At 40.4% G+C, this 27,961-nt stretch overlaps 1 protein-coding gene and 1 pseudogene across 8 annotated transcripts in view; one reads left to right on the top strand and one right to left on the bottom strand.

The window, feature by feature from the left end:
- The window catches only part of VWA3B (von Willebrand factor A domain containing 3B), a 137,040-nt gene that overhangs the window by 27,551 nt on the left and 81,528 nt on the right, over positions 1-27,961 (top strand). For 7 of the 8 annotated variants that reach the window (XM_023524304.1, XM_023524306.1, XM_011381972.2 and 4 more), the window contains 2 exons: positions 3,022-3,137; positions 21,341-21,466. In XM_023524304.1, the coding sequence (XP_023380072.1) occupies positions 3,022-3,137; positions 21,341-21,466 (242 nt within the window). The remainder of the gene's footprint in view (positions 1-3,021; positions 3,138-21,340; positions 21,467-27,961) is intronic. The other variant, XM_011381973.2, reaches the window with a different exon arrangement.
- LOC111732452 lies at positions 6,325-6,443 on the bottom strand (annotated as a pseudogene).

The following is a 27,961-nucleotide window of genomic DNA, read 5'->3' as shown; positions in this document are numbered from 1 at the left end:
TTTGGATATTAACCCCTGATTGGATGTATCATTGGCAAATATATTCTCCCATTGTATAGGTTGTCTTTTCATTTTGTTGATGGTTTCATTTGCTGTGCAAAAACTTTTTAGTTTGATGGAGTCTCATTTGTTAATTTTTTTCTTTTGTTTCTCTTGCTCAAGGAGATGTAGCCTAAAAAATGTTACTAAGAACGATGTCAAAGAGTTTATTATCTATGTTTTCTTCTAGGAGTTTTATGGTTTTGGGTTTTACATGTAAGTCTTTAATCTATTTTGAGTTAATTTTTGTATATGGTATAACAAAGTTATGTAGTTTCATTTTTTTAATGTATCTGTCCAGTTTTCCCAACACCATTAATTGAAGAGACTGTCTTTACTTCATTGTATATTCTTGACTCCTTTGTTATAGGTTAAATGACCATATAAATGTGTGTTTATTTCTGGGCTCTCTATTCTCTTCCATTGATCTATGTGTTTGTTTTTATGTAAATACCATGCTGTTTTGATAACTATAGCCTTGTAGTATAGTTTGATATCAGGGAACACGATACCTCCAACTTTGTTCTTCTTTCTCAAGATCTCTGCAGCTATTTGGGGCCTTTTGTAGTTTTATATAAATTTTAGGATTATTTGTTCTAGTTCTGTGAAAAATGCCATTGGTATTTTGATAGGGATCGCTTTGAATCTATGAGTAGATGAATGCTTTGAGTAGTATGGATATTTTAATAATGTTAATTCTTCCTATCCCTGACCGTGGTATATTTTCCATTTATTTGTATTTTCTTCAGTTTCTTTTTTTAACATCTTATAATTTTCCTAGTATAAGTCTTTTTACCTCATTGGTTAAATATATTCCTAGCTATTTGATTTTTTTGATGCAATTATAAATGGGACTATTTTCTTAAATTATTTTTCAGATAGTTTATTATTGGTATATAAAATGCAACCAATTTCTGAATGTTAATTTTATATTTTGCTACTTTGTTGAATTCATTTATCTGTTCTAATAGTTTTTTGGTGGACTCTTTAGAATTCTCTCTATATAGTATTATGTTATCCTCAAATAATGACAGTTTTACTTCTTCCTTTCTAATTTGAATGCCTTTTATTTCTTTTTCCTATCTGAATGCAGTAGCTAGGACCTGAATAATATATTGAATAAAAGTGACAAAAGTGGACATCTTTGTCTTGCTGCTATTAAGATTCTCTCTTTGTCATCTCTCTTTGACATCTTAATTCGATGGGTCTTGGTGTGGGCCTCTTTAGGTTCATCTTGTTTGGGACTCTCTGTGCTTCCTGGACTTGTATGTCTATTTTCTTTGCCAGATTAAAGAAATCTTCATTTGTTATTTCTTCAAATAGGATTTCAATTCCTTGCTTTCTGGTACTCCCATAATGTGAATATTGGTATTCTTGATGTTGTCCCAGAGGCCCCTGAAACTATCCTCAATTTTTAAAACTCTTTTTATTTTTGCTGTTCTGATTGGGTGTTTTCTGCTACCTTGCCTTCCAGATCACTGATTCAGTCCTCTACTTCTTCTAATCTGATGTTGATTTTCTCTAATGTTGATTTTCTCTAATGTATTCTTCATTTCAGGTATTGTATTCTGTATTTCTGACTGGTTCTTTTTGTTTTCTATCTTCTTTTTTATGTTTCCTATCTCTTTGTTGAAGTTCTTACTGGGACCCATTTATTTTTCTCATATGTTCATTGAGCATCCTTATAATCAGTGTTTTGAACTCTTCATCTGCTAGATTGCTTGCCTGCATTTTGTTTAGTTCTTTTTCTGGAGTTTTGTCTCGTTCTTTCATTTGGGACATGTTTCTTTGTCTCCCCATTTTTGGCTGCCTCTCTGTGTTTGTTTCCATGTATTAGGTAGATCTGATACATCTTCCAGTCTTCTTAGAGGGACCTTATGTAGTAGGTGTCCTGTGAGTCCCACTGGCACAGTCATCCTGGTTACCCGAGTCAGCGCTCTAGGAGTGTCACCTGTGTGTGTTGTTTGTGCCCTCCGGTTGTCGCTGAGCATCGATTGATGTTGGCACATCAGTGAGTGGAGTTAACTCTTGGGCTGACTGGCTGTGAAGACTGGCTACAACTGTAGTTGATGAGCTGCTATGTGGGAGCTGACCCCACAGAGTCGGATCCACCCCAATGGGGCTCTGGTGCCTGCCAAGACCACCTTTTGGGTGTATCATTTGTAGAGCTGATTGGGTAGTGCTCTGGTGTAGTCTAAAGCCAGCTACCAGATATGTTTGTTCTCAGGCCTCTTGCGAGCGGCTCTGGTGCAGACTTGTGCCAGGCCTGGGGCCACCTGGTAGGAGGTATAGAGCAATTCATGGTTGGCAGCTGCCTGTGTACACCAGCACTCTGGGGAGCTCATTCAAGTGCAGATTCAGATTCACATCCAGGTGGATGCAGGAACGCACACTGTAACCAGTTCCCAGAACTGGCGCTGCTCCTGGGACCACACTTAGAGGAGTCAGGTCCTAAAAGCCTGTCCATACAAGAATTTTTTCCATTAGTGCTACACTTAGGTCCTGGGGAAGTGTGTATTTGCTGAGTTAAAGTTGACTGCAGCCTGTCAGTCATCAGCAGGTAAGCAACGGTGCCGTTGTCGTCTGCTTTCAACATTGACCACAGGCCTGCAGGCACTGTGGGGTCTCTTTAGACTTGGCCTGTGAAACTGTACTGCCATCATTGAATCCTGAGCACAGAGGATAAGCATAAGCCCAGGGTGTCTTTTTTCCAGGGTCAAGAAATACCATCTGGTTGAGTTGTTACCCTGTACTGAAGTGAAGGGTCAGCAGTTAACATCCCAATGCATCCACAGTTCCCTGTTCTCTCCTACCTCCCTGTCATCTTTCTGCGGGGACAGAGAAGGTACAGGGGAAGTGGTGAAACGTTTGTAATGCTAGGCACCCGCGGAAGAGCATATTCATGGTGTTGGAAGAGTGTGTGGACACCTGCAAACACTACCTTCCTTCCAGCCTACTGTTGCAAATCTCTTCATATTACAGATTCCACGCGTTTGCAGAGAGAACAGAGTGTGTGGAATTTCCTGAGTTCCCCCGAAGGGATGGTGACAGTACGATGACTTGGAATTCAAGGAAACTAAAAGGAAAACTCCCTCCAGGTACTTGGAATGAAAAAGGAACAGTATCTTAATAACTTTGGGTGACCCATATCCTTAGGAAGTAAAGCGCTAGGTAGGGACTGTGTCTTTTTTATTTATGCGGTACAAGGACAGAGTTCATGGATATTAATGGAGAATTTATCAGTTTAGTAACTAGGCATAAATTTATCACCTAGGCAAGTGACCTAAGTGATATGTGTTTACAAACTTGGGAACCTTCCAGAGACATGGCCCTGGGTGTGTCAGCACAGGACTTAGTTCTTGGCAGGGCAGAGCTGCTCTGCTGTCCAGGTTAGCTGGACACTCTGGTGACGATGCCTGCTATGATGAGGTTTTCTGCTGGCCTGCCCATCAGTGACAGCAATGCTTGTAGATGCACTTGCGGAGTTGACCTGCCTGTGTGGGGCCGGGGCCTCACAGGAACCTCTGTGGAGGCTGAATGAACCTGCCTTTCATTCAAGGAATGTGATCAGAAAATGTGATCAATTTAACAGGCATAGAAAATGAAGTCCAAAATCAGTGAGAAATGGGGCCATGATTAGGAAAAACAGTACTAGACAGTTACTCAGAAAGCCAAGAGATGGGAGTTTTGGGGGGGCTGATGAAATTGCAAAGTACCAAAGATAACTGAGTAAATGGCGCTGAGAGAGGCAGGAAGGAAGCAGGGGTAGTTAGGAGTCTGAGGAAGCCCATCTACCTCTACCTTCTTGCTCATTTTTAGTACTCAACACAAAGATTTCTAGCTTCACTATGAGGTAAGAACTCCTCTTTGGGGACAGGGGAGAAGCTGAAGGTATAGCTACTTGAAAGTTTCTTGTTTACATAATGGTGTTGAGAAACTCTCGGAGGAAGGGCATGGAGACTGAGCAGGAGGCAGTTTTGTCAGATAGAATCAAAGGCAGGGGGCGGAGTCACAAAGTGTGATCCACACTTTGTAGATTCAGATCCTAGTGCCTCAAAGCAGAGCCAGGGAGAGATTCCCTGGAACTCATTGCAGGCATGGCTTTAGGTAATAACTTACACCTTGATTCCATGGTGAATTGGACATCAAGAATTTGAAAAAATGCCAGTTGATAAGCAAGGTTGATGCTAATCTAGGCAAAAAAAATTAATTCAGGATGTATGCCATGCCTATTGGAAATAATTTACAAGATTATTCTAGTGGGCAATGAATCAATCAAGGTAAAGTGTGAGATGTCACCACCTCTTCAAGGAGTGCCAGTTACTGTAAATGGCCTGCCTTTTTTTGGCAACTTAGTTTAAAAGGAAAACATATCTGACTGCATAGCTTACATTTTCAGCAAGTACCATGTTCCTAATCCTGCAAAGCATACAAAAAAGTTTTTCTTAGTATGAAATGCTCAGAGTGTGGCCTGCCAGTCTAATACCATTTCAGTGATCACATGTTCTGACTCTGAAGAGAGAGTCCCAAATCCTAAGTATGCCATCTTGTCTCCTCTATCCATCACAATGTCCCAGAAATTCTAGCATTTTGAAGTCGACCTCTCCCACTCAGAAACTGCCCCGAAACCCTTGACTATTTTGGTTTGGAAAGTGCATGGTTTCCAGCATCACCTGGGGCCTCAGAGAAAGTTCTTTTCCTGATCCGTTCCATGCCTCTGTGCTCCCATCATCTGTTTCCAGCATTTGTCAGTGTCCAGTTTCCTCAGGCCCCTCTCCAGTTTGGGAAGAGAGGTTGTCCCCTCAGGAGCTAATTTACCTCCTTTTGTAGAGAAAAGAAACTGTCAAGTGGAGGAGCATTCTCAGAGAATTCAGAGAGAATTTTAAAGAAATTTCCTGCTATTCCTGACTTTTTAGATTCCAGGTAATTGGCTTTCAGAGTATAACTTACCATTACCCTCCCCCATGCACTATACCAAAGCAAACAAAACAAAACAAAAAACCCTATAGTAAAGGTAAACAGTAGTTTTAGAAATTGTACTAAAAGATACTTAACATGAAATTGACCATCTTAACCACTGTTAAATGTACAGTTCAGTTGTGTCAAGTACATCATTGTGCAGCCATCTCTAGAACTCTTTTCATCTTACAGACTGAAACTCTGCCCCCATTAAACAATAAATTCCTATTCTTCCCTCCCCTAGCCCCTGGCATTCACCAGTCTACTTTCTGTCTCTGTTTCCATTGCTTAATTATTATTTTAAAATTCAACAAATGCTTAGACATTGCTTGGTATGTGCCAGGCACTGTTCTAGCCTCTTATCAATTTTAAAACACTGCATCTTCATCCCAGCCCTGTGGAGCAGGGTCTGTTAGTATCCTTATATTAGTATGGGAAAACCAAGACAGAAAGTGGCTGCTTTTCTCAGCGAAGCATTTTATGTATAAGTATGATAGATTGCCTTTGTCTGTCTTCTGATCTATCCTTTTCCCACTAATATTTTAAATACTTTATTTCTGTTTGTGTTCACTTTCTCTGGTTTCTCACAGTGAGTTCCATTATTTATTTTCTTCACTGAGCTTCTACCCATTTTATCTTCTGTGATTTTTTTTCTACTTTCCTGAGTTTTGGGGATTCCATTTCTTCCTGTTGTCTTGCCATCTCACTTGAGTTTTTGAATTTCTGCTTTGTTTCCTTCCTTCATGGAGATGATGGCTTCATGTATACATATTATATACATAGAAATAAATTCATGGTGAAATATTGGATCACAATTTTCATGTATTCCATGATAACATTTTTAGTATTTTTCATCTCTTGATTGGTTTTCAGCTCTTTCCCTCATTTTTTTCCCTCATAATGCCATGTTTGGATGTTGTGTGCTAGCTTTCTTTTTGTTATGCTCCACTAGAAGGAGGAGACCAGATGTGTACAGGCGGTTCCTGTGGGAGGCAGGGAAGGGAAAGGCTGTGCTTCACAGCTCAAGGCTCTCTTCTCTGCTGCTGCAGAGAGCAGTGCCTACGGGTAAGTTTGTTCTGGGTAATGCTTTGGGAAGCCTTCCACTCTTGCCTTTCTAAACCAAGTAGACAGACTTTGCTATAGCCCTTGTTACTGAGATACCAGAATCCATCATGGCCAACCAGGCTCACCTTTGACTTTCAGAGGCCCCCTCTTCCTAATACCTGCTCAGCCCCCTGATCCCTTCCAGGTGCTCACTCTCTGTGCTTTCTTCCGCACAGTTTCTGCTCTATCTTAACTGCTCTTTTTTTTTTTTTTAACACCTGGTATTTTTAGCATCTAGTATTCCTAGGTGGTCTCCCATCCAAGTACTAACCAGGCCCGATCCTGCTTAGCTTCCAAGATCAGATGAGATTGGGCACGTTCAGGGTAGCATGGCTGCAGACCATCTCAGCTGTTCTTGACAGCTCTTATCTGGATGTTATTTTTGTCTCCTAATTTAGCTGAAGGTATTTGTGTTTTCTTTTTCATTCTCATTTCTCCCCATAATTTCTAGGAGAAAGGGAAAAGATATTGGCTTACAGAGTTGTGTTTATCCTGGAAGTAAAGGCTGCATCTTAAATGTTCAGGGGTGTGTTACAGTGAGCTCTGAGACCAGATGTGAAACCTAATGTCGACATCTTTGTGGGGTAGACAAGATCTTTCACCATTTCTTGTCATACATTTATTTATATGTCATACATTATGTTGCCACTCACTGTATTTATATAAAAAAGTATCATTTGAACACAGCTCATCTAGTATCAATTTCTCAAATTCCAAAATAACTTTTGATATGTTGTTATAAAATTCTGGTGTTTTAAAAGAGAAAATAACTTGTTATATTAAATATGAATATTAAAAAATAACTATCATCATGTTTTTTCTCCCATCATTACATTAGTTATTTCCTAGAAATCGTGATATCATTTCTAATTATTGAATAAGAGTGATGAAATGTATTAACCCTCTAAATGTTTAACTTTTGTCACTTCAAAGGATTTTTTCCTAAGATGGTGAAAGCTGGGCTATGTATGTGTATGTGTATGTGTGTGTGTGTTGCTAGGTACATTACATACATACATTTACTCATTTAATCATTACAGCAATCATGTGAGGTGAATGATACTATTATTATCTATTTTTCAGAAGAGAAATAGCCTCGGAGTTATTGTCTGAGGTTACATGACTGGTAAGAGGCAGACCCGGAGATCTGAAGGACTGAGCCCAGGCTCTCATGAACACTTGGCTGTCCTGCATTCTGCTGACATAGAATAGACAATATGCAAAATATAGAGAAGAAAGGAAATGAAATATTGTTGCTACCCAAAGATTCTCACCATTGAACATAGCAGTATATTTCCTTCCAGTCTTCTCATGGTATACTATTTTCAAAAAATTAAAGCATAAACATCATATTATATACCAATTTGAATATTACATTTTCTTTTTAATTTTATTTTATTTTTAAAAACTTTTTAAAAATTAAGTTTATTGGGGTACATTGATTAATACAATTATATAATTTTCAGGTGTACGTTATAATTTGACATCTGTATATACTATTGTGTGTTTACCACCCAAAGTCCAGTTTCCTTCAGCTACCATATATTCGATCCCCTTTACCCACATCACCCTCCTCCTATATTTGACCCCCTTTACCCAGTCTACCTCCCCACTCCTCTGCCATCCCCTACCCTCTGGTAACGACTAGTCTATAGTACATGTCCAACAAGTCATTTGTCTTGTTCATTTGTTGCTTTTAGGTTTATATCCCACATATAAATGATATCATGTGATTTTCTACTTTTTCAGTCTGGCTTATTTCACTTAAAATGATTATTTCGCAGTCCATCCACATTGTTGCAAATGGCAGTATTTCATCTCTTCCTATGGCTGAGTAATATTCCATTGTATATATGTACCACAGCTTCTTTAGCCAATCATCTATCTTAGGACACTTTGGTTGTTTTCATGTCCTGGCCACTGTGAATAATGCTGCTATGAACATCAGTGTACAAATATCTTTTCGGATATGGATTTTCAAGTCTTTGGAGTAAATACCCAGTAGAAGGATTGCTGGATCACATAGTAGATCAATTCTTAGTTCTTTGAGGAACCTCCATACTGTTTTCCATAGTGGCTGTACCAATTTGCAGTCCCACCAGCAGTGTATGAGGGTTCCTTTTTCTCTGCATCCTCTCCAGCATTTATTACTTGTCCTTTTGATAACAGCTATTCTAACACGTGTGAGATGGTATCTCACTGTGGTTTTGATTTGATTTGCATTTCCGTAATAGCTAGTGATGTTGAGCATCTTTTCAAATATTTGTTGGCCATTTGTATGTCCTCTAGGGAGAAGAGTCTGTTCAGGTCTTCTGCCCATTTTTTGATTGGATCATTTGTGTTTTTTTTGTTGTTGTTATGGACTTGTATGAATTCTTCGTATATTTTGGATATTAGGCCCTTATCAGAGGTGTTGCTTGCAAATATATTCTCCCATTCAGATGCTTGTCTCTTTACCTTGTTGACGATTTCTTTTGCTGAGCAGAAGATTTTTAGTTTGATGTAGTCCCATTCATTTATTTTTGCTTTGACTTTCCATGCCTTTGAGGTCAAATTCATAAAATCCTCTTTAAGTCCAAGGTCCTTGAGTTTAGTTCCTATGTTTTCTTCTATGCATGTTATTGTTTCAGGTCTTATATTCAGGTCCTTAATCCATTTTGAGTTAATTTTGGTATGTGGTGATAGGCAACAGTCTAGTTTCATTCTTTTGCAGATGGCTTTCCAATTTTGCCAGCACCATTTATTGAAGAGGCTTTCCTTTCTCCACTGTATGTTTTTGGCTTCTTTGTTGAAAATTATTTGCCCATATAAATATGGGTTTACTTCTGGACTCTCAGTTCTGTTCCACTGGTCTGTGTGTCTATTTTGCTGCCAATATCATGCCGTTTTCATTACTGTTGCTTTGTAGTATAATTTGAAGTCTGGCAGAGTGATGTCTTCAGGCTTGTTCTTTTTTCTCAGGATGGCTTTGGGAATTTGGGGTCTTTTGTGCTTCCATACAAATCTGATGATTTTTTGTTCTATTTCTTTAAAAATGCCGATGGGATTTTGATGGGGATTGCATTAAATCGGTATAATGCTTTAGGTAATAAAGTCATTTTAACTATGTTGATTCTTCCAATCCAAGAACACGGAATCTCTTTCCATTTCTTTGTATCTTCTTCAATTTATTTTAATAAAGTATTGTAGTTTTCATTATATAAGTCCTTCACTTGTTTCATTAAATTTATTTCTAGGTATTTTATTCTTTTTGTTGCAATTGCAAAAGGAATTATTTTTTCCACTTTTTTTTTCTGACACTTCCTTATTAGAATATAGGAAAGCTATGAATTTTTGAACGTTGATTTTGTATCCAGAGACTTTACTGTATTTGCTTATTGTTTCTAGTAGTGTTCTTGTGGAGTCTTTAGGATTTTCTATATAGAGAATCATGTCATCTGCAAATAGTGACAGTTTGACTTCTTCATTTCCTATTTGGATGCCTTTTATCTTTCTCTTGTCTGATTGCACTCACTAGGACTTCCAATGCTATATTGAATAACAGTGGTGATAGCGGACAGCCTTGCCTTGTCCCTGATCTTAGAGGGAAGGTTTTTTAGTTTTTCACCATTAAGTGTAATGTTGGCTGAAGGTTTGACATATATGGCCTTTATTATGTTAAGGTACTTTCCTTCCATACCGATTTTGTTGTGTTTTGATCATAAATGGATGCTGTATCTTGTCGAAGGCTTTTTCTGCATCTATTGATATGATCATATGATTCTTATTTTTAAATTTGTTTGTGTGGTGTATCACATTAATTGATTTGCGTATGTTGAACCATCCTTGTGCCTCTGGGATGAAGCCCACTTGATCATGTGTTAATTTTTTTAATATGTTGCCGTATTCGGTTCACTAGTATCTTCTTTAGAATTTTTGCATCTGTGTCCGTGAGAGATACTGGTCTGAAGTTTTGTTTTTTTGTGTTATCCTTACCAGGTTTTGGTATCAGGGTAATATTGGCCTCATAAAATGAGTTGGGAAGTATTGCCTCCTCTGATTTTTTTGGAAGAGTTTGAGGAGAATAGGTATTAAATCTTCTTTGAATGTTTGGTAGAATTCACTGGTGAAGCCATCTGGTCCTGGACTTTGACTTTTTGGTAGGTTTTTGATGATTGTTTCAATTTCCATACTGCTGATCGGTCTATTTAGATTTTCCAGTTCTTCTTGATTCAGTCTAGGAAGGTTGTATTTTTCTAAGTACTGGTCCATTTCTTCTAGGTTATTAAATGTGGTGTTATATACTTTTTCATAGTATTCTTGTATGATCCTTTGTATTTCTGCAATGTCAGTCATAATTTCCCCTCTTTCATCCATGATTTTGTTTATTTATGTCCTTTCTCTTTTTTCTTTAGTGAGTCTAGCCAGAGGTTTGTCAACTTTATTAACCTTCTCAAAGAACCAGCTCTTGTTGCATTTATTTTTTCTATCTTTTTTTTTTGTTTTCAATTTCATTTATTTCTTCTCTAATTTTGATGATTTCTTTCCTTCTCCTGACTTTAGGCTTTATTTGTTCTTCCTTTTCTAGCTTTTTTAGATAAAGCATTAGGTTGTTTATTTGGGCTCGTTCTTGTTTTTGGAGATAGGCCTGTAATGATATGAACTTTCCTTTTATGACTGCTTTTGCCATGTCCCAAAAGTTTTGATATGTTGTACTATCATTATCATTCATTTCTATGTATCTCTTGATCTCTGTTTTTATTTCTTCTCTGACCCAGTTATTCTTCAGTAGCATGTTGTTTAATCTCCATTTGTGTTTCTTCCCAATTTCTTTCTGCAGTTCATCTCTAGTTTCAAAGCATTATGATTAGAGAATATGGTTGGTATGATTTCAACCCTCTTATATTTGTTGAGGCTATCTCTGTGTCCCAGTATGTAGTCAATTCTTGAGAATGTTCCATGTGCACCAGAGAAGAATGTTTAAGTAGCTGTTTTGGAATGGAAGGCTCTGTAAATGTCAATTATGTCCAGTTGGTCTAATCTGTCATTTAAGGATGTTATTTCCTTATCAATATTCTGTTTGGATGATCTGTCCATATCCATCAGTGGGGTATTTAGGCCCCCTACTACGATAGTGTTTTGGTCTGTTTCTCCCTTTTGTTCTGTTAGTAATTGCTTTACATATTTCAGGGCTCCCTTATTGGGAACATAGATATTAATAAGTGTTATGTCTTCTTGGTTCATTATTTCCTTTATCATTATGAAGTGTCCCTCAATATCTTTATTTACCTTTTTTATTTTAAAGTCTATTTCATCCGACATTAGTACCGCTACTCCCGCTTTTTTCTGAATGCCATTTGCTTGAAATATCATTTTCCACCTTTTCACTTTGAGTCTGTATTTGTCTTTGGAGCTGAGATGTGTCTCCTGGAGACAGCGTATGGTTGGGTTTTGTTTTTTGATCCATTCTGCAACTCTGTGCCTTTTTATTGGTGAGTTCAGTCCATTTACATTTAGGGCGATTATTGAAATATGAGGTTTTCTTATAGCCACTTTATCTTTTGCTTTCTGGTATCTCGGTGTTTCCACTGCTTTCTTGTCCTTGTGTTTCTGTTTTCTTTATTTTGGTTGGCTTTTGTGGGTTTTCCCTCTGGTTCTTCTCGTTTTATGTTATATACTTAGGTTCTGAATCTTTGGTGTGTGGTTACCATTACAAATATGTAAAGGATAGTTAGTTAATATATACAGCCATCCATTTTCTTCTGCATGTACCTTATCCTCCCTTTTTCAGTCATTGTTATCTCAATTTGTCCCTATGTATGCTAAATGTTCATTACTGTCTTGCTATAGCAATTCTCTTATTATTTAAGCTTATAATGTCCTGTTCTTAGTAAGGATTGCACTCCTCTACTTCTATTTGCCTTATAGTCACTTTACTCCTAATTATGTTTGTTTGGTTTTTGTTTTCTTTTGTTTTCTTTTTGTCATTTTGTTTTAGGTGAGCTGACCCCTTTCAGTATTTCTTGTAGTGCAGGCCTAGTAGTGGAGAATTTCCTCAATTTTTGTATGTCTGAAAAGGTCTTAATTTCTCCTTCATATCTAAAGGAGAGCTTAGCTGGATACATTATTGTAGGCTGGTAGTTCCTTTCACTTAATAGTTTCAATATTTGATTCTATTCTTTTCTGGTTTGTAAGGTTTGTGCTGAGAAGTCAGGATAATCTAATGGATTTTCCTTTATAAGTTACCCTTTTCTTCTCTCTGGCTGCCCTGAGAATTTTTAAGAATATTATATTTTCTACTTAATATTGTTGCAAGTATTCTTCCCTATTCCTGGAAAACTTTTGTAAGTGACGTTTAAAAATATATAATACTTCATTAAAGTGGTATACTATAATTTTGTTAATCACTTACTGTTGCACATTTGGGTACTTTCTAATATCTTTGCTATTAGAAATGATACAGCACGTATCTTTTTTTGCAGTGTATTTACTTTTGTATTAGATTTTGGGAGGGTAGATTTTATAGTAGTGAAAATATTGGATTAACATGTTTGAGCATTTGGGGGTAATTGCTGATTGAATTGCTTTCTGAAAAATATTTTAAGGCCATGTAATTCACATCAAAAATATATGGAGAAGACCCATTTCACTGAACCTGAATTATCATAAAAATAGTATCTTTGATTCCATATAAATTTCTTTGATGAAGAAATTAATGTAAATTAATAATGAAAAGTACTGAAATTGAATTTTTTTATATTTAATTTGTTTTGTGAATTACCTGTTTGTCTTTTGCCTAATAACCTCTTGGGATCTTGTGTTTCTTATATTGCATGAACTCTTTGTATACTTGACATTAACTCTGGATAATTTATCTCATAATTGTTTTCCTTTTGATCGTGGCTATATTTTATATGCAACCTTAAACAGTAAATCCAATCTGTAAATCCTATAACTTCCATGATTCCATCTCTTTTCCATTTGGTTCTTTATAGCCTGAGTTTAAAACATAATCAAGAATCTTTTGGTCCATTTAGATTTATTTTGAGGTATGGTGTGATGTAAGGATGTCTAGTAGCTAACAGCTGTATTCACATCAGTCACTTACTAACCTTTTTTCTGCCTTCCTTTGTAATTTATTCCAGTTTGGGATGGGTTTACTGCCGGGCTGTGTGCTCTGCTTCGCTGCCCTTTCTCTTCTACTTGTCTCTTTCTAGTGATGACATTTGTCATTAATTCATTTTTTACCTGCCCTCTATAATCTTGTAGATATAAAAAAACAGATTTGATATTATCCAAATAAATCTTCCTTGTGTGTGGTGCTGAACTGGATCTTCTAAGAGGGGAGCATGTATATGCTTGGTTTCTGTGCTATCTTATGCAGTGCGTGCTCGTTTCCTCATAATATCCATTGATGTTTTAAGATTTTATTCTTTTTCCTAAATACTTTTTCCTTCTTTTCTCTTTTTTCTTTTCTCTATTCCTCTTCCCACTCTGTTCATTAATATAGATTTAGGTAGGTCCAGTGGTGCAATTTGAAAGGAAAATAAAAGATTGAGCTATATCAGCAGTTTGCATACTGTACTTCTCTTGTCAATGTATTAAAGCCTTTAAAAATTTGGAACAAACAATATTGTATTTATACGCATTATCAGTTGGAGATTTAAAATGTGACAATTATCCTCTAAAGTTCCCAAAGTCTTTTGTACTACTACAACTTAAATTAGTAGAGACTAGGTGAATTACATAAATGCATTGCTACAAATTCTGATTTCATTTAATTTTAACATTTGATACTTGTTGATAAGTAGATATTTATAGGAATTTGCATTTCTTATAATGAGTTTGATAAGTAAATTCTAATAGTGTCTGCAAATAAGTTAACCGAGTATGAATTATGACCAACTGTTAGGGCTTATATCTTGGGGTGGTTCCTTACACTAACCTCTCTTCTAAGAGGAAAACATAGTTGTAAGCTAAGAGCAATTTTGTTGTTTCTTGCTTCATTACAAATATGCAAAGTACAATAATTTGTTTTGTGCTTGCTTTGGATTCATATGTGCACATTAATTTCTTAGAAGATTCCCCCCCAGATTGAATTTTTTTCCTGTTTGTTTGATTTTCCAGGACTGCTCTTTTCAGGTGATGGAAAGCTTTCCAGTGTTTTGACACAGGCAATATGTGCTGCTTAGGGTGGTACATGAAATAACACATTGCATTTTAACGTTTTCTTGCATTACCTCCTGAGAGTTCATAGTCAATCTTTTTTGACTGTCAAGAATATTTAAAGAAAGGACAGGATGGGGACTAAGGTTCGTGGCACTGTGTGTGTCAGCTCCGCTGAGCACTTGTGCAGGTGGTGGTGCCTCCCACCTCAAGGATCAGGAGATAATCACCTCTAACCCCTGAATCTGTGGTAGGTGCTATCTGAAGACCTTTCTCTGTGTTTCTGATAACGCATAGGGGAGTAGGCATTCCCTTCCATTCCGCTTGCCTGCTAGGATCCTCTGTTTGCCTGCGCTGTGTCTGCTTTCCCCATGTTAGCCTGGGTGAAAATTCATTTCTTCTGTTTATTCTCTCCCTCACACTCTTCATTAGGTGTGATTTTAATAGATGGTACTGACTCTCAGAAAGGTAGGAAAGATGGACATGCATCGTCCCTGGATCCTCTCTTCTAGTTCTCTGTTTGCCTTCTGAAGACTCTCACTGTTCGTTTTCAAGAGCAAAACATGCCACAGAATCTCCCCTGCAACTCTGATGACGCATATCTTATACTGGGGTTTGTTGAGCTTCTTAAACTTGTTGGTTTATAGTTTCAATAAAATTTGGAAAAATTTAGACATTGTTTCCTGATCACAGATCTACAGATCAACTGAGGTTTGATTACTCTAGGATGGACTTATTCTCCTTTAGCTAGTGTTATCCAGGGTATATTTTTATTGCGGCAAATATCATGAGCACAAGAGCCAAGCCAAACCCTGAAGCTATGTTTAAGGCCCTTGCTCATGGCATGTTCACTAATATTCTGTTGGCCAAAGGAAATCACATGACCAAGTCCAATATCAGTGGAATGGGAGGTCTACTCCACTCATGCTGAGATGGAGACGGAAATAAATATTTGCTGAGCAATAATACAAGCTATCGTGATCTTCTGTTCTGTGTGATTCCTTTTTGGCTCTGGGAAACACTGTTTTCTGGACAGTGAATCAACTTTGGAGTCACACCTGGATTCAAATCCTAGTTTTGCCACTAATTAATAGTATGACCTTAGGTAAGTTACCTAACCTTATGAGCTATGTTCCCTTAGTTGTCAAAATGGGAATAATAACATTTACCTCATATGGTTGTTGGGAGAATTAAAACATATAGCACACATGGAAATGTTTAGCGCAAAACTGGCATTCAGTTAATGTTAGTTTCCTTTTGAGATTCTAGCTAGGCTTTTCCTGTAGAAATTGGTTCTAGAAAGTAAGACAAACAATCCAACAGGATCTAAAAGAGCACTCTTAGAATAGTCATGATACAGATCAGTTTATTTGCATGTGTAATGATGGATGGGAACTGGATCTTGGAACTAGGCAGCGAATACTGTATTGGTGTCCTGATGAGAGGAAGAACCAGATTCAAGATTGATACTGGAGTAGGCCACTGGGACCTATCTAGAAGAAGCCAGGGCGCACCTGTTCTACTGGAGGTGGTGAGTAGGATTCTACCGTAGGGCCCTTTCAGGGCATGACATCACTCACTTTTGTTTGTCAGACTGGGCTCAGTGAGGGGCTCACGTGGTGCAGGAATATTTGTAAATGGGACATGGTAATTTTGAAGTCTCAGAAGCTGTTAGGTAGGGGTTAATTGTTCTGGGCTGGGTTATTGCTGTCCCAGGAGGAACTTTCACAGCTCATGCTTTTCGGGGACTGTATCTTTATGGGGTACAGTCCTAGTCGTGTGCAGAGCTGCTTCTGAGGTTCTGAAAGCCCTATGGGCCCAGACCGAAGGGTCTATTTAGTGGTTTGAGGAAGGAAAGAGACTTTTGATCTCTTGGGTTCAGACCTTATCTTTCATTTTGGTTCGTTCTTCTTGTTTTATCCTTGAAAAAATCTAAGCTGAAATAGTGAAATTTTCACTGATGGCCTGGCATCAGGCTAAAAGAAAGGAAATAATTTCAGCATTGACGGAGCTAGCCTGGGACTCATCAGCGAAACTGACAGTGGACTGATTTTAGATGGCCTCTGGTGTTAGGCTCTTCAGAATTGGAAATTCAGGCCACTTCAGAGGTAGGATGAGCACCCAGGCTGACAGCCACAGCAGGAGCTCTGAGCTCCCACTTTGAGCCAGAGCATTGAACTTTATACCGAGAAGAAGGAAGAAGAGATGACAAACTACAGACAATCAGAGCACAGTTTTAACTTTAGCACGGTTTCATATATCCAGCCAATAGAACTTTCTCCTGGTTCCAGGAGGTTGGGGTTGGTCAGTCTACCCACCCACATCAGCCATTACCAATCAGTCCACCAACGCCCCCTCCCACTGAACCTGCTGTACTCATAGGGCGAGGCTGAGTGTAGATCCACGCTCACCTCAGCAGGGAGGGCCGTGGGGCCAGATCAAGCCAGTAGGTGTGCAGTGGCCTCTCAACAGTGAAACATCTTAACATAGAATTTAACACAAGTAACTGGGAATTTTTCTGTTATAATGAAAGTCACCGATTCTACCATTTTCAATCCCTGTTGGATGTACTACTCCCCTTCTCACCAGATCCATACTCTAAATTTAGGTCTCTGGGAATTTTAATCACCTCATAGTTTATTATTATTTTTAAAATGTTATATTTTAAAAATATTTAAAATGTTTTCTAAAAATAGAAGTGTGTGCTGCTTTTCATGAAAATACATTTCCTCAAAATGCCTTTTGATGATTGTTTTCAGCTCTCTCAGATGTTCATGACCGAAAGGGAGTTTGACCAGACAGCAAGGTCAGGCAAACAGCAAGGTCCATACCCGGCTAATCCTGTGCAGTGGGGAGAGGGCAGCAGATAGGCCGCAGGTGGACCTGGGCATGGTCTGGGGTTCAGCATTGCTGTGGGGGGTTTATTTTTGGACCGCCCTCTCCAGGGCTACACATTAAAGTGTCCTCAGACCAATGCCACATCTAGCTGCTTTTCTGTCTGCCTCCCTACTACCCCCACCCTCAGAATAATATTTCAGATATTTAGAGAAGCCCTGCCTGACTGTCCTGTAAAGGTCTATAAGGAAAGGACTTCCTACTTTGGGGTGTGTCATGGCTAGTGTCTGGGGTACCTGGGGCATAGCCCTATGCTGAGATGGTAGCAGTTGGGCACGTACCACCCAAGAACTTCTTGCAATATTGAGGCCATCAGTTATGAGGCAAGAAGGAATGTTTCGTGCTCAAAAATTGTTTCTTTGTAATTAGGAAAAAGAAAAACAAGAAAGGGTGGGAATTCTTACCAGAAACTCTGGATTCTGTGCTAAGTGCTGTGGAGGATTCAAAGAAAGAAAGAACATTGTCCCCATGCTCAAGATGTTTGCAGTCTAGTGGCAAAGTCAGCCTGTACCACCATGAACAGCAGCCCAAGGTCATACATTGACTCCAGGGGAGATCTGCAGGCCACAGTCTCAACAGCACGGTGGCCGTGGACACGCTGCTGGGTGGGGAGCTGTGCTGGAAGCTGCTGCCTACTGCCTTTGTGAAGGATTAGACTCAAGGTCACACGTATATGAACTTATCACTGGCTGATGTGCCTTTGTGTGCCTTGGAACTGGAGGCTGGTGTGACAACACAGCCAGGAATTGCACATACCACCATCCCATCTACTAGCGTGGCCCAAAAGGGTGTCCTGGAAGCAAAAGACTGAGGACAGTGGCTGTGGCTGGTGCATTCCATGGGAATTGAGAAGGAGCAGGGGACAGATCACTGTTTCCAGGGGTGGCTGGGCCAAGCTTGATGGTGGAGTCAGGATGGCACCTTGAATGAAGTGTGGGGCTAGGGAGTGCCATGGAGGGCTATGAGACCCCTAGTAGGGAGGACACTGGGAGGATGGAGATCCTAGGGAGCTGTGAGGACAGTGCGAGTATTAGAAGGAATGTTATGAGGCCTTAAACCTTGGACTCGAGTGTTAATTCAGGACCCTGTCACCACTGCGTCTCAAGTGGTAGTGCCCACCCACCACATAGTAGGTGCTCAACAAATGTGTGCTAAGTGAATAGATTAACAGCTGGACTCTGACAACTGGACTTTATCCTGCAGGGGAGACACGGAAGATTTGACAGGGAGGAGGTGTGTGTTGTAGCAGGTACTCAGTGGCTCTTCCCCTGACACATCAAATGTATCTGACCTAGATCTCATGTCTCTTGTTAAACTAGTAGTCTGAGAAATCAATACTGGGCACTAATGAAAACTAGCAGCTTGACATGACATGTCTCCCAGTTGATGTCAGCCTTCTGTCAGCCTTCAGGTTGTGACCTTGGCATGTGGGACATGTTGGGGTTGGTGCAGGAGGGGCCACTGGGTTGGAAGATCTTTCAGGTCACCTGGATGTCTCTGTGAGGAACCATGTTCTGCTTCTGGGCACAGTAGGCCGGGGCTGACTGACAGCCTGGTGGTTGAGATCCATAGGCTTCATTGTTGTTTTGTCACCTCTCTGGTTGAGCCTAGAAAATTTCAAATTCACAGAGCTCTCCAAACACTGGGATTTCTGCACTCTGTCCTCCCTCCTCTTCTCTCTCTAGCAGGGTTGTCTCCCTGGGCTGCAGCTGTCCAATATCCCAGCTAAGTCTCTTAGAAGTAACCCTCATAAAATGGCAACCCTTCCACACTGCTTGTGGAGTAATTTGAAATAAAACTTCTGCATTCTAAGCTATGCTTTTTACTGCCCTGTGGATTTTCCTGTTCTCTAGCTGGTTTTGTTTTTAAAGCAAACCTAGTTAAGTGGATAGTTTTGAGTTCTCTTTCCTCATCTGCAGCGTAGGAATCTGTCGCTGCCTAGTCACAATGATTAATGATGGCCCTAATTATTACTCGCACAGGGGAGCAGGTCTCAGGTCATTGCTGCCCTAAACACACTTTTGTGTCTCTGGATCAAGACCCAGCTGTATTGGATATTTCCCTCAGATGCTGACCTGTGGTCACCCACCCTTAAGATAGTATCAACGAGTCTGGTGTAGAGGGATGGATGGAAAGCCTTGACTCATTTGAAACTTTTTAAGTGAGATCCCTGTTACTTAAGACCTCCATGCCTAAATGAGAAACTGGAAGCTGGTCTTGCTTTTGTAGGGGTCAGAAAGGCCCATGGGCTTAAGGTTTGCATTTGGCAGGAGGCTGTGGTATTTTTGGAGCTCCAGTTCAGGGCTGAGTACACATCATATTTCATCCCTTGGGCTGTTGATGACTGCAGAGCCGTGGTTGCCATCCATCTCTGTCAGGGCTTGTCATTCGCTTCTTTCCAAACACAGCTATTAATACCCCCTCACTTGATCTGGCCAACTTCTGGAGGGTGAGGGCTCTGATGTTCCTTTTCTGCTGCCCTGCCCCTGTGACTACCATTTTAAAGTTAGAAACAAGCACTGTGGTCCACCCCACTCTATCTGGTTTAGGGTCAGTCCTTTGCCCTGGTGGACGAATCTCTTAGAGTGACCCATAAACCTGATAGTGGTCTTTCATTCTCTGTGGCTGTGTGAACTCAGGTGTCTGTGGACTGTTGTGTAGACAGGCTTGGTTAGCAGCAGAGAGAGGGGTGACAGGGCCCCTCTATAACCATCCACTTCTTTCTCAGGGCAACTAGTCAGGGCGGCTGAGTTGGTGAGGTCACACCAACTTGGGTTTGACTCTCTTCTGTGCCACTCATTGATGGCGAGACCTTGGACAATTCTTTCTGCCTCAGTTTAGGCAGCTGTAAAATGGAGATGAATAGAATTTACCTGCAGAGTTATGGTGAAGAGAAATAAGAAAATGTTTAGGAAGGCCCAAGTGTAGTGCCAGGCACATGGCAAGTACCCCCAGAAGGTATTTATCATTAGAGAATTTGGACTCAGCTCACTTTAGTATAGCATCATCTGTGTTCTCTGAGCTGATTGTGTACAGTCTGTGAAACAAACTTGTGTTTTTCTCTAAATAATTTTTTACTGGAATGGAGTTTTTAAGACTAGGGAATACATCTGCTAAATTCTTGTCTGTACAACTATATTAGAAGCATCCCAGAGCAGTGCCTCCCCTGTACCCCCCACGATGCCTGAGTAGTACCAGGCTGGTGGCTGGGCCCACGGATGCCACTGGAAATGGATGTGTGGCATCTTCCACTCATGGTGGCCCCTTGGAGTCACCACTGGCCTTGTGTGCACAGCAAGTTCTGGCAGAGAGATGTGGAGATAATTGTAGGTTCACATACAGTTGTAAGAGATAATGCCGAGATGCCCACATGCCCTTTACCCAGTTTCTCCCAAAGTAACATCTCGCAAAACTGTAGAACAATATCACAACCAGGATATTGATGTTGAAACTCAAGATACCACCACAGGATTCCTCCTGTTGCACGTTTACAGTCACGCCCATTTCCTCCCAACTGTTACACCTTCCTTAACCTCCTGAAACTATTAATCTGTTAGAGCCTGGACCTGGGTGAAGGCAGAGCATAAACTTCTTACTATGGGATGAACTTTTATTGATTGATTGGTTGCGAGAGTGACATAAATGTCTATATTAATTGAGCCAAATCATTAAAAAAAAAAAAAGTGATACAGCCCAACCTAGCTCTAAGTTGAGACAATAATGGTGCAGAAAAGAAGGCCAAAGACTTGTGATTATATCAGGGGAAATAAGACTTTGTGAGGGTGCTTTGAAAGAAGTAGGCAATCTCAACTAAATCAACAAAGGAGGAGAGTTGTTTCTTTCATAAAGCATTGAGTTTCCCTTCCTCACCACGGTCACCCTGGCTTTTAATAGGTGCCTTTGAATATTTTTATTCTTTGTCTTATTTGAGTATTATCAATAATTCATCTTAAAACATTCTGGCTGCTACAAATATTTACTTTATAAGGTTTTACTGCATCCTAAAGTCTGCATTTATGATTTCTTGAGATGACAGCACTTCCTTAGAGATTTCAGTCTGCTTCTCAGATGTTAGAGGGGAAAGTGGAATGTTCAGAAATGTTATGGAAATTTGGCCAGGGTGTGCCAGGCCTGCTAGGCCCACGGGAGAGTTCTTGGGCCTGCTGGCCTCCTGGCTCACGCCGTGTTTCTCTCCCAGGAGCTGGGGTCCGCGAAGACGTGTTTCTCATTTGGAGGGAGATGGAGGAAGCCTGCGGCACCCTGGCCCAGATCCAGAGGCTGCTGGCCACACTTCCCAAATTCGGCATGGCCACAACAGAGCATGGTGGGTGCTACTTATGGTCACTCGGTCGGTCACTTGTGTGAAAGAGTCGAAAGTGCTGCTGGTTGGGCATGGGGCCTGTGTCCATTTTCTCTGCCAAGGAGAACTCCCTAGCCCAACCCGAGGAGAGCGTCTGGAGCTGTGGGGTGTACGTGTGTGTGAGTGTTCACGTATGTGTATGTGTGTGCGTGTGCGTATATTGTTAAAGTGAAACCAGAGCTGGACAGCAGTTAAAGCAATAAAACAGTTTCTATTTAGGAACTACTGCAACAGGGAAAAGAGATGTTGGTACGAACTGGGCTATTATGGATATAAGGTGGACACTGTGGGGATTTACAGGCACAGAGCCAAGGGGGTTGGTGGGTGGAAAATCACTGAGAGAGAACATCAAGGGTCAGGGGGTATTTCTGGCTGAACTGGCCTGACAGGATTCTGGCTGTAGTCAGGCCAGGGTGACCGGATGGATGTCCGGAGGTCACCTGGGGGTGGTGGTGAAGCATTTGATCAGATAATAGGGAGATTCTGGCTAAATTGCCTTTGCTAAAATTGGGGGATGTGAAGACAACAGGGAAGTTCAAAGATCAAGGTCTAGTTGAGAAGACAATTCAGAGGAGCCTGAGTTTTGGAATGAGAAAGCCCTGATTGTAGATTCCATCTCCATCACTAGATTAACCTGACTTAATCTCTTTAAGCCTTAGTTTATTATTCTGTAAAACGATTATAATAATATTGCTCTCAAGGGACTATAGTTAATGTTAAGTAAAATAATGTATGCTTTCCATCAAGCAAGTACTTGGTAAATGTTCACTCACTCATTTCCCTTTCACAGTTGGGGTGAGGGATGGTCAGTAGACTGACTCTCCTGCCTGAGCACTTGAGTCAGTGAAGGACTTCCTCTGTAGGACACTTTTTCATTCGGGGCACCCCTGGTAATAATAGCAGTTAATTCTTACAGCATGTACCTTACACATCAGGCACCCTTTGGGGCTCTTCACAAATATTAGCTCATTTAATCCTTCCCACAATCTTATAAAATAGGTGCTACTATTATTTTCATTTAGGGATAAGTAACCCTCAAGGTTATGCAAGGCCACACAGCTAGAAGTGATAAAGCTGGGGTTCAAACCTAGTCCATCAATAAAAGTACCGACATCTGGCGCCTACCCCAGATGTTCTGATTAATCCGTATGGGATGTGATCTGCACACCGGGAGTTTTGAAAACTCCCCAGGTGACTCTAAGATGCAACAAAGTTTGGGAACCTCTGCCTGGTTGTATTGCCTTCTGGTACCCTGCCTGCACTATAGGTGTCATGTGGAAGGAGAGCAAGGATACCAGGCTGGCTGAGAACAGGGATGCAGTTGAAGAAGAGAAATGGAGAAGGGGACATGTGTAGTGGGCGAAGTGATTGAGGGCCTGGGCAAGCTTGCCCTGTGCAACTTGATAAATTTCTGGTGACAGGGACTTTTTTCTGTGACTGGGTATCTGACTTGACCCTGAGAAGAAGCAGCTGCTATTGCTTTGTCAGAACCAGCTCTCTGGGGTCCCCAAGCAGGGGCCTAATTAGCCTTGTCTGGAGGGGTCTCTCACTTATAGTGACACCCCACTCAGAAAGCTTAGAGTCTAGAACCCAGACAGTCCTCTTTCATCCTGAGAGAATGAAAGTGAAGCAGGCAGACATAGGCTGAAGTAAATATCCATGCCAGGCAGAGAGAATGGTGACCCTGCTGCTATATTTGGTTGGGGGGGGGGGTGCTATGGATGGAACTGTATGTATTCCCTGCAAATTCATATGTTGAGGCCCTAACCCCCTGGAGACAGGGCCTTTAAGGAGGTGATTAAGGTTAAATGAGATCATAAGGGTGGGGCCTTAATCCAAAATGACAGGTGTCCTGATAAGAAGAGAAAGAACTCTCTTCAAGAGTGCATAGAGGAAAAGCTGTGTGAGGACACAGCAAGAAGGTGGCTGTCTATAAGCCAGAAAGAGATGCTTCAACAGAAACCAACACTGCGGGCACCTTGATCTTACACTTCCAGCTGCCAGAACTGTGGGAAAATCAATTTCTGTTGTTTCAGTCCCCCATCTATAGTGTTTTGTTATAGCAGCTTGAGTAGACTGACACAGGCAGTATTAAGCTTGAGGCAGTTAATCTTAAGGGTCAACAGAAGGCTTTTAGATGTTGTTCCTAAGGGAAACAGAAGAGTTATTGGCCTCTGTAATTGATAGAAGGATAGATCAGATTACTTCCTTTAGATCTACGCCCCCACCAAAAAAAAAAAAAGCCCCAAAAACTAAAAACTGAAATAACTCTAAGCATAATTTTTCAAAAGATGCTTCAAATGTACTACTTTTATTTAAAAAGGAAAATTTGGCCAGGTCCTTTCCAGTGTTGGATACCCCTCGAAATTTTGTAACCTTGCTTTGTTTGGCATCAGAGGCCACACATGGAGTATCTGACCTGCTTCAGTTGCCACCCACAACCCAGTGTTATTGAGGAAAATGCTGTGTCAGCCAAAGACCCTGTGTCTGTGTCACGTGAAGGCAGTGGCCATCCCCCGTGTTTGGCTGCTCAGGGCCTGCAGGCCAGAGGACATGGGGTAGTCATCTTAAAAGAGGAAGGGTCAGAGGGGAGATCATGTGGGCTGCCATTGCATATGGAGCCTTCATGTGAATTAGACAAAGACTTGCCTCCTGGGCATAACAGCTCCCATGTGCCCCTTAGGCTGGGCACACTGGTTCTGGGATCAACTGGCACCTGTAACCATAGGGCCAGTTTCTGGCAGGGATGACTCATCAGCCTGATGCCTGGGATAAGAAAACAATGAGGCCAGTCACTACGGCCACTGGTAATTTTGTCCTCTTTTAATTATCAAGAGCAGGACAGAAGAATTCCCTTGGGAGGAGAGGTAAAAAAAATGGCGTAGATGATAGAGACTTTGTTTATCCCTCTTGTGACCAAATCAAAGTTATGACAGAATCACAGAACAAACAACAAGGAAAGTCGCCTGAGATCTAGATGAACAAGTCCTGCAACTAGAGAGAGAAATAAGAAATCACCCTGGAACATGGTCCCGAGTGGCTGAGTGGGACAAATGCTATGGCAGTGGCAGCTGGCAGCTGCAGACGTCTCTTAAAGGGACCATGTCCGCCAGCGGACTTTTGAGGTGACGGACTTGCTCTAAGTACCAGTGCTGGGGATGCCGCGCGGGGGGCGCCAAAGACTTACAGTGTTGTTGAAGCGAGGGCTGGAGATGAGGCATTCTCCTGGACAGAAGTGCTGGCAGTATCCATTATTCCTTTGTTGAGCCCTCCCCTCTTCCAGTGTGTGGACACAGCGCTTCCTCAGCTGAGATGTCATCACACTAGATAACAGAGGTCGCTCTGCCCAGAGGATTCCCTGAAACTCTGCCTCCCCCAACTCACGGCCCCACCCAAGTCATATCCAGATGTATCCTCAGTGAGTCAGGTGCTCCATCCTTGGAGCAGCACCAAGGCTCACACTGGTGGCAGCTGGCCTTGGTTTCTGGTGTGGTTTCTTGAAGTAACTATAAGCACAGCATCTGTGGATTGCTAGCTGAATCTTAACAGGTGGCAAGAAGCACATGCTGGGGCTAAACCTGGCCTGCATCTGAACCCTTCTCAGGACTGTGTCACTGGACACCTAGTAAACAAAGCCTCACTAATAAGACTGGGAGACTTAGGAGCTTTGCTCAGTATATAGTGGCAGACACAGAAAGGCAGCCAAAATGAGGAGACAGAGAAGCAGAAACCATATGAGAGAACAAAACAGAGATCCAGGAATAATGGAGTCAAGCAATCTAACAGATATGGGGTTCAAAACACTGGTTATAAAGATGCTCGATGAATTTAGGGGAAGTGTAGATGAATTCAGTGAGAACTTTAACAAAGGGATAAAAACATTAAAACTGAAATTATAAAAAGGAATCAGTCAGAAATGAAGAACACATTATCTCAGAAAAAGAGTATATTAAGTGGAATAAACAGTTGATAAAGAAGAGGATCGAACCACTGATATAGAGGATGGGGAAGCCAAGGACACTCAATCAGAATAGCAATAAAAAAGAAGCCAAGATTGTAATAATAATTTAAGTAGCCTATAGGACACAATTAAATGTAAAAATATCCAGGTCATAGGAGTACCTGAAAGAAAACAAGAAGTTGAAGAGCTATTTGAATAAATAATGATGGAAAATTTCTCTCACCTGGTGAAGGAATTAGACATACAACCCCAGGAAGCTCAGAGAGTCCCAAGAAGGAGGAACCCAAAGAGGCCCACACCAAGACACATCATAATTAAAATGCCAAAGGTTAAATACAAAGAGAGAATCTTAAAAGCAGCAAGAGAAAAGCAGTTGGTTACCTACAAGGGAGCACCCATAGACTGGCATCTGATTTCTCAAAAGAAACCATGCATGACAGAAGGGCTTGGCACAAAATATTCAGCATGATGAAAAACCAGGATCTACAACCAAGAGTCAAAGGACAGATAAAGAACTTCTCAGACAAAAATAAGCTAAAGGAATTTATCAACGCCCAGCCAGTAGTACAGGAAATGTTGGAGAGACATCTTTAAGAAGAAAAAACATGTATCAAAAACAGGAATAAAGAATGATAATAACTACATTCCTATCAACATGTACCTCAAATGGATAAGAATTAAGTGTTCCAACCAAAAGCTAGAGTGGCTGAATGGATAAGAAAACAAGAACCCTACATATGCTGCCTACAAGAGAGTCACTTCAGATTAAAAGACACAAACAGACTAAAAGGAAGGGGATGGAAAAAGATATTGCCTTGTTGGACCTAGAGGATATTGCACCGAATGAAATGGATCGGATAGAGAAAGACAAAAATCGCATGATTTCACAAACATGTGGAATCCAAAGAAGAAAATAAACAACAACAACAAAAGCAGAAATAAATTAATGGATACAGAGAATATTTTGAGGGGTACTAGATAAGAGGGGAGTTAGGAGGGACAGCAAAAAAAAAAAAAGACAAAGGGATTCAAGAGGTACACACAGATAGTTGCAAAACTGATGTGGAGATGCAGAGTGTAGCATGGGGAAGATAGTTAATGATGCTGTAATATGTAAGGGGGAAGAGGAGTACTAGATTTGGTGGGGTGATCACTTTGTGAGTTATGTGGATCTCTGATCACTAGGTTTTACAACTGAAACTGGTATTGTATCCCAACTATAACTGAAAAAAAAAAAAAACCACCTCATTGAATTGTATAATGTAAATATGAGCAACTAATTATCTATTATATTTCAATAAACCTGGAATAAAAAAGAATTCCCTGGGGGGGAAAAACTAACAAAAGTATATGAAACAATGGTTTTTCAAGACGTTGAACATCTAGCAATTAAGGCCAGTGGACCCTGAAATACAGGGAAAATTCATGGCGAGCTCTATGATTGTCCCAGCTTAATGCTTAGAGTTTCCAGGCCATGGTATGGGGACAAGGACCTCAGTTGAAGCACAGCAAATTTCTGAGCTTGGAAGCCAGAGTGAAGAGTCCAGGGAGACCAAGATATCTAGATTTCACAGAACAAAGTACTAGAGAGGAGAAAGGTGCACAGAGGGAGAACTCTGGAAATCTGCAGAGAGTTTCCCTTGAGAATTCGGCTCAGTTCTAATCAGCTCATTTACGTGAGGAAATTACTTGAGACTGAGAAAGAGTCATTGGAAAGAAAATTAGAAAGAAAAGCCTCGGCGCTCACACATGGCCTGTTCTCACCAGCCTGACTAGAAAATGTATAACTTCGGGACACCACTGATTTGGCTACTTGGGAAGGTCTTGCCTTGGTAATGGGGACTGACTAGCCTTAAATTGACCTCTGGGCTCTCCTAAGAAATCATCAAAGCAAGACATGAAAGGAAGGAACTCTTCATAGGTAACTCAACTGCATTGTAGAACAAAACTCATGAAGATTTATAATAATACAGAAACCTCCAATACCCAATGAGGTAAAACTCACAATGATTGATGTCCAATCAAAGTTACTAGACATGAAAAGAAAAGGAACAGGAAGTGTTCACCTTCAGAATCAATCGATCAAGCTGACTGGGAACTGACACAGACATTAGAATAGGCAGGAAAAGACATTCAAAGAGTTGTTATAATGATTTCATATGTTCAAAAAGTTAAGTAAGGATAGAGGAGATATAAAAAAAAGGTACATGTTGAACTTTTAGAGATAGAAACTTTTAGGGAAGAAAATATCTTAGATGAGAACATGCTAAATGGGATTAATGGCAGTTTGACATGGCTAGAAAAAAAGATTAGTGAACTTGAAGACATAGCGATAGAAACTATCCAAAATGAGACACAAAAAAAATAATAAAAAGAAAAAAAAATGAACAAAAAATAACTAACAAACAGAGCATTGGTGAGTTGTGAGACAACTTTAAGTGGCCAAATATACATGTAAGTGGAATTCTCGAGGAGAAGAGAAGAGAGAAAAATATTTA

Source organism: Pteropus vampyrus, unplaced genomic scaffold (assembly GCF_000151845.1).
Source record: "Pteropus vampyrus isolate Shadow unplaced genomic scaffold, Pvam_2.0 Scaffold461, whole genome shotgun sequence".
NCBI lineage: Eukaryota > Metazoa > Chordata > Mammalia > Chiroptera > Pteropodidae > Pteropus > Pteropus vampyrus.
The sequence above is the reverse complement of the archived record's forward strand: the minus strand, read 5'-3'. Positions and strand labels throughout refer to the sequence as shown.